This window comes from Acomys russatus, chromosome 8 (assembly GCF_903995435.1).
Source record: "Acomys russatus chromosome 8, mAcoRus1.1, whole genome shotgun sequence".
Taxonomy (NCBI): Eukaryota; Metazoa; Chordata; class Mammalia; order Rodentia; family Muridae; genus Acomys; species Acomys russatus.
The window spans coordinates 3,011,652-3,019,175 of NC_067144.1; the positions used below are offsets into that span (position 1 = coordinate 3,011,652).

A 7,524-nucleotide genomic window follows, 5' to 3' on the forward strand; every position below is an offset into this window, starting at 1 on the left:
AAATGTACTGCTGTAACATGAATCAAGGCTAAAATATACTTATTTAAAGTAATTTAAAAGTTCACAGGGAACTTTCGAATGATGTACAGCAGAAAGGAGCATATCAAAGTATAAGAGGCAAATTTATCAAACTAGAGCTATTCAAACTTGTCTGTAGTGTTGGGGCCTGAATCAGTGAGTGCTAGACAGACAAGTCCTCTCCTGCTGAGGTAAGCCTCGCTTTCCTTTGTTTTTTTTTTTTTTATTCTCCAGCTGAGCCCCATGCACACCTGTGACCCAGGAGTCGGGAGGCAGAAGCTGGAGTTGTCCTCACTACACGAGAGTTTGCAGCCTGGCTGCCTTCCCTGGCTTGCTCGACCATTGAGCTACACCTCCAGTACACTGCCTCTCCACCCACCTTTTCAGAAAAGCATTTATTAGCTGAGTGTGGTAGCAGCCCTCCTTTTAACCCCAGCTGTCAGCGTGCAGAGGCAGGCTGGTCCACAAAGTGAATTCCAGCATAGCCAGTGCTCCCTAGAGTCTCTGTCTCAAAAAAGAAAGAAAAGAAAAACAAAAACAAAAAAACCCAAAACAAAACAACCCCCCCCAAAAAACAAACAAACAAAACCAAGCAGGGCGTGGTAGCCCACGCCTTTAATCCCAGCACCTGGGAGGCAGAGGTAGGCGGATTTCTGTGAATTTGAGGTCAGCCTGGTCTACAAAGTGAATCCAGGGCAGCCAGGGACTACACAGAGAAACCCTGTCTCGGAAAAAAAACCAACAAAAGAAAACAAACCACCAAACCAACTTCTCTTGTAGGCTGGGAGAGGGACTCAGCTGATACAGTGTTGCCTAGTGTACATGAAGTCCCAGATTCAATCCCCGACACTGAGTAACCCAGGTGTGGTGGTCCACGTGTGCCTGCAACCTCAGTGTGTGAAAGTTGGGACAAGCGGTCTGAACAGGAACTTCAGGAGCTTTCTCAGCTCCACAGCCCAGCCTGGGCTGCAGGAAACCCCCTTGTTAGTGACCTCCGGCCCCCATAAAGGAGAGCATGACGGTGGGATGACTTCAAGCATGTGAGACCACTTTAAGGCCAGGCCAAGCTTTTTCACATGGAGGGACACCTATCTGGTTCTGAGAGCCTAGAGAGTTGATGACGCTTTGCTTGGGGAATTGAGGAAGTAGCCAGTGACTTGTTTGTTGATTGATGGGCTTGTTCCACAGGGTACAGTTTCTAGCGGCTGGAGCTTTGCTATACCCAAGATGTTTATGGAGCCCATGTCTGTCGCCTCGGAATCCCCTGCACTCAGCAGGCTGCTAGGCCTGTAGTACACGCTCAGCAGGCGCCTATTGAACTGGATGGTGAAAGGTTTCTCCTTGCAGTGCAGCCTCTCATGCGCCAGGTGTGAGCTCCAGCTGAAAGCCTCCTCACTCTTCGCTGCTCCTGAAAGCCCTCTCTTCTGGTGGTTGGTGTTTGCTGCACTGGTGGCATTTGTAGGGCTTCTCGCCGGGGTGGACGCACTGGTGCACCACGAGGTACGAGTGGCAGCTGAAGGCCTTGGTGCCATCGGGGCACTTGAATGGCTTCTCTCTGGTGTGCGTCCTCTGGTGGAGGGCAAGCCTGAGGCGCGGCTGATGGATGCATAACTCGCACTTGAATGGCTTGTGACCGCTGTGGATCTCCTCGTACCCCGTGAGCGAAGAGCGGCAGGCGAAGGCTTAGCCGTACCTGCACTTGTGTGGATCCCGAGGTGGCGGATGAGGCGTGGGCCCTGGTTGAAGGCCTTGCCACACTCACGGCTCATGTATGGCCTCTCTCCCTGGGGTGCTCTCTGCGGTGCATGCTGAGCAGCGAGCTGAGCTGCCGCTGAAGGCCTTCTGGCAGGCGCAGCACTTGTAAGGGCCACACCGCCCACGTGGGTGTGGGTGCGGTGGTGCACGTTGCCCGATGAGTGGCAGCTGAACCCCTTGGCACACTCACGGCAGAAAAAGGGCTTCTCCTGCTGTGGCAGAGCTGATGCTCCCAGAGGTTGGCGCTCCAGGGGAATGCTTTGCCTCACTCGTGGTGGCATTTGAAGGCCTTTTCGTGCCTGTGCCCCAGTAAGTGCAGCGCCAGGGTCAAGCTTGGCAGAAATGCCTTCCCACACTGGCTGCTCGCAGACATGCCCACCCCGGGCTGTCTGTGCTCCTCCAGTGCAGATCGTCTGAGCTCTCCTGACGGTAAGTGCGCCCTTTGGTGGGTCTGAGTCAGACCCTCTACGGACTGGCTGTGTCTGACAGGTATGGTCTTCTGCAAGAGTGCCTTGCTCAGAGAAGGGGTACCCCAGGGGGAAGGTCTCCTCAGACCCACTGTGTCTGCCATGGCTCTCCTTGTTGGCAATAGGAACTGGTTTCCACGGCACAGCCTTGGTCCCAAACATAGCGTTATGCTGCAGCTCCCAGAACCGGGCACTACCCATGCTGGCTCCCATGCTTCAGAATCAAAGTCCCGGTCAGCCCAATTTTGTAACTGGTTCCGTGGGTGGCCATACGCATGGCCCTGGAACTCAGACTGGGTTGCGGACCTGAGGACGCAGGTGAACCAGAAAATTAAGTAGAAAAAAACAAAGGCACCTGGAAGCCCAAAGGCATAAAAGCAGAGTGGCCAAAGGGAGTCTCCCAAAGGAAGACTCAACCTGGGTTCAAATCAGTCTGGAGGGTTGAGACAGGGCACAGGTAGGAGGTCTGGGGGTTAGGAGCTACTTGCCACCCACCCACAGACTGTGCTCATGTAAACCCAAGTCGAAAGCCGGGATCCCTGCCGGGCATGGGGGCAGTTCAGCAAGCCTCCTGGGACACTGTCTGTGGGCTTCCCTGTGGGGGGCTGCACCAATCTCATTTTCCTCTCTCACCACTGACATTTATATCTGACTGCCCAGAGGCAATTCCACTATGTTTCCTCTGACTTGGGCCTTTCTCTCCTTCCTCTGTAGGAATTTAGTTTCAGATGTAATGATGTTTCTCAAAAAGATCCAGGAAGCAGGCCTAGCATGGTGGCGCCTTTGACTCCACTACTCAGGAGGCAGAGGCAAGAAGGTCTCTGTGAGTTCAGCCTGGTCTACTAGTGAGCTCCAGGACAGTCAGGGCTATGTAGAGAGACCTTTTTCTGAAAGAAAAATAAAATAAAATAAAATAAAAAACAAACAAACAAACAAACAAACAAAACCCAATCAAACAAAAATTGCATATTCTCTTGGAGGAGGCCAGGCAGTTGGATTTGATGAGTTGTATCTGCCTATCTCTACAAGCCCTCCACCAAGGGTTTTCTCCTGTGCCCGTGGGGTGGACTCGGTGCCGTTGAGAAACTTAATTTCTCTGCCTATTTTTTTCCACCAGCTCCCAGGACAGTGTAGGGTTCTCAGCTGCAGAGAGGAGGGGACGTTCAGAACTGGCTCCTGAAGGGTAGCAGCAGGCAGCTGGAGGCAGGTGAGCAGGAGGTGGGGGCCATGCTGAGGCACACTGGCAAGACAGGAAGTGAGGATGTGAGGTGCAAAAGCAGGGCAGTGAGTGCTGGTGACGAGGCGCCAGAGACGGAGGGGCCTAGGGAAGGCCGCCTTTCCACACACAGAGAGCACTATAACTATAAAGGTGAACATTAAAGATGGCTCTGTACACGCAGGGACTGCTGCAGAGCTGGCCGGCAGGAACCAGGTAAGGAGGCCTTGGCTGGCTAGGCCAAAGCAGCCCCTGACTGGAAGCCTCAGCCGCCAGCAGTGGCAGGAAGAAGGGGAGAGAAGGTGGGACCTGGCACATGGGGAGAGGCAGGTGGCTGGTGGAAGGTCTGCCAATGTGTGAGAAGAGGAAGCTTGCAGCAATGTGTGTGTGTGTGTGTATGTGTGTGTGTGTGTGAAGACACAGCTTGGAAGATGGCAGTCCTCGCCATTACGGTAAAAACAGATGGTTACTGCAACTGGCCAAGAAGAAAAGGGGTTCAGGTCAGGAAGATGTTGTGGCAACACTGGGGTGGGGGTGGGGGGCTGACAGAATGGCAGAGGTCACCAAGTGCACAGTCAGCACCAAAGCATATGGTTAAAAACCCACTACCAAGCCGGGCGTGATGGCGCACGCCTTTAATCCCAGCAGTGGGAAGGCAGAGGCAGGCGGATCGCTGTGAGTTTCAAGGCCAGTCCGGTCTACAAAGTGAGTCCAGGATGGCCAAGGCTACACAGAGAAACCCTGTCTCGAAAAAAAAAAAAACCCACTACCTGCACACAGCTGCCCCTCCCTCAGCACCCCAGGCCTGCACACAGCTGCCCCTCCCTCAGGACCCCAGGCCTGCACACAGCTGCCCCTCCCTCAGGACCCCAGGCCTGCACACAGCTGCCCCTCCCTCAGGACCCCAGGCCTGCACACAGCTGCCCCTCCCTCAGCACCCCAGGCCTGTACACAGCTGCTCCTTCCTCAGCACCCCAGGCCTGCACACAGCTGCTCCTCCCTCAGCACCCCAGGCCTGCACACAGCTGCCCCTCCCTCAGCACCCCAGGCCTGCACACAGCTGCCCCTCCCTCAGCACCCCAGGCCTGCACACAGCTGCCCCTCCCTCAGCACCCCAGGCCTGCACACAGCTGCCCCTCCCTTAGGACCCCAGGCCTGCACACAGCTGCCCCTCCCTCAGGACCCCAGGCCTGCACACAGCTGCCCCTCCCTTAGGACCCCAGGCCTGCACACAGCTGCCCCTCCCTCAGCACCCCAGGCCTGCACACAGCTGCCCCTCCCTCAGCACCCCAGGCCTGCTTCCAGGACACTCAAGGAAGTCTAGATCCCTTATGCAAATGGTGTGATATTTCTAGGAACATGCACCCATAAACTCAACCTGTCCTTAGGTGACTGCTGATAGCTTATATCAACAGTCTTTTTTTTTTTTTTTTGGTTTTTCGAAGATCACAGTTCTTAACCTGTGGGTCGCTACCCCTTTCACAAGGGTCAGCTGAGACCATCGGAAAACACAGATCTTTACATTATAGAAGCAAAATTACAGTTATTAGGTAGCAATAAAAATAACTTTATAGAGGGGCTAGAGAGATGGCTCAAAGGTTAAGAGCACTGTCTGCTCTTCCAGAGGTCCTGAGTTCAATTCCCAGCAACCACATGGTGGCTCACGGCCATCTTAATGAAATCTGGTACCCTCTTCTGGCATGCAGGTACACATGCACACCACTGCAGAACAATGTGTAGGTAATAAATAAATCTTAAAACAAACAAACAAAGCATGTCATGGCTGGGGGCCACCACAACACAAGGAACTCTATTAAAGGATTGCAGCATTAGGAAGGTTGAGAACCATTGACCTAGACAACAGTAACACCGTAGAAATGGGTGTGCCATGCTGTGCCAGGAAAGGGATAAAGATGAGAACACAAGTGTGCACTAGTGTTCGGGATGGAGTAACAAGTCTACACTAGTGTTCGGGTGTGGTAACAAGTGTGTACTAGTGTTCGGGATGGAGTAAAAAGTCTGCACTAGTGTTTGGGTGGGGTAACAAGTCTGCACTAGTGTTCCGGACGGGGTAACAAGTCTGTACTAGTGTTCAGGATGGGGTAACAAGTGTGCACTAGTGGTTGGGTGGGGTAACAAGTCTGCACTAGTGTTCCGGACGGGGTAACAAGTCTGTACTAGTGTTCAGGATGGGGTAACAAGTGTGCACTAGTGGTTGGGTGGGGTAACAAGTCTGCACTAGTGGTTGGGTGGGTAAACAAGTGTGCACTAGTGTTCGGGTGGGGTAACAAGTGTGCACTAGTGTTCGGGTGGGGTAACAAGTGTGCACTAGTGGTTGGAGTGTCCTGTTCGGGTGGGGTAACAAGTGTGCACTAGTGTTCGGGTGGGGTAACAAGTGTGCACTAGTGGTTGGGTGGGGTAACAAGTGTGCACTAGTGGTTGGGTGGGGTAACAAGTGTGCACTAGTGTTCGGGTGGGGTAATTTCTTTCTCGTGTCTGCACTCTGCTGTCTGCCCAGATTCATATGTCAAACATACAAAAGACAAAAGTGTTGCTGTAAAACTGTGATTTTGGCAAAAGCAGGGGAGAAGGCAGAAGAAGTTGGGGCTGTGAACACACTCCAGGCTGTGGGCCTGTGGCTATGCTGGTGCCTGCTGCAGGTTGGGGACTGGGGCTGACAGAGCTGGGCTGAGAATGACAGAGACCCACCTGACCTCTGCACTGCACTCTTGGCCCAGAACTCAGAACTTTTTTTTGACCACTTTTGGTCTCTTTCTACAAAAATATGTTTTTAATCTTGTGAGGCCTAACATATTCAACGTTACTGTCTATTAATTAAGTTGAGATAACTTCATTCACTTATTCACTAATTTTTTTATTTTATTTATTTATTTATTTTTTTTGTCTTTTTTGAGACTGGATTTCTCTGTACTGTAGCCCAGGTTGTCCTGGAACTCACTTTATAGACCAGGCTGGCCTCATACTCAGAGATCCACCTGCCTCTGTCTCCCAAGTGCTGGGATTAAAGGCGTGCGCCACTACTGCCTAGATCATTAAGCAACTTTTAAAGAGAAGCCACTAAAAAGGAAGTGAGAGCTTATAATATATGCCAGTAATTGGAAGGCTGAAGCAGGTGGATCACTTTGAGTTTGAGCCAAGCTTAGGGCATATAGTGAGTTCAAGGCCAGAGTGAGATCTGCCTCAACCAACCTCCCCCCATTTTTTTTTTTAAAACAAGAAAACTTTTGCCAGCCTCCTGCTGAGGATCTGCCAGCTGGTGGCTCTCTTCAGCCAAGGATGTGGTCTTCCCTGTTCATCCCTCACTGCTCCTCACCACTTGTCGCACTGGGCGAGGCGCTGGCCCCTGCTTGTCATGTGTACACTCTTTCCACTCTCAGACCCCATAGGAAGGCAGAGGTGTGGGCTGGCTTTGCCCACCGCTGTAGTCCCAGCACAGGGTGCTCTCTGGCACACAGCTGGCACTTAGCATGGTAGAGAGAGGAAAGGGCTGGTACAGGAATAGTGAAGGCACAGACAGGGCCAAAGCAGTGGGGCTGAGGAAAGAAAGTGAGCTATGACAGGGAGAGCTACTGGGGGAGGAGAGAAGGGACATGGAGAGGTCTGTTATCCTTTAACTGTCACCTGCTCACCTGGGTGTTCCCTTGCCTCACTCTGGTTTGTGGAGTGGGAAGGCCCTGCTCCTGGGGAGGAAAGCGGCAGGGCTGGCTTGAGGTGGCTCTAGGTTAGAGTTCACAGAGTAACCCAAGAATGCAGCTGAGGGACTGTAAGTATGAGGGGCAGGGCGGGGGGGCATCACCAGAAACATGAAAACTATGGGTCCCAAATCACTGAAGAGTCTCACATGCAGACCCCAATGGCAGCACCCACTATCAAGTCCATACATGACACCCACCTTTGTCACCTGAGAAAGCTCTGGGCAAATCAGCTCCTAGGCTTCTCACTCCCACTTTACTTCGTTAGCGGGGGATCCTATTTTCTTTTACACAGCCTTGCTCAGGGACCCAGCACAGCTCCAACCAGGATGCTGCTTTATGGCTCCTTCTGGCA

The 7,524-nt window shown here is 52.6% G+C and overlaps 1 protein-coding gene across 1 annotated transcript; it reads right to left on the bottom strand.

The window, feature by feature from the left end:
* Positions 1-1,410: 1,410 nt before the first annotated feature.
* Znf74 (zinc finger protein 74) lies at positions 1,411-2,441 on the bottom strand. The gene is given in 7 exon segments (XM_051150520.1): positions 1,411-1,715; positions 1,718-1,805; positions 1,808-1,843; positions 1,846-1,896; positions 1,899-1,984; positions 1,987-2,072; positions 2,128-2,441. Coding segments are annotated over 7 exon segments (966 nt in total).
* Positions 2,442-7,524: the final 5,083 nt, after the last annotated feature.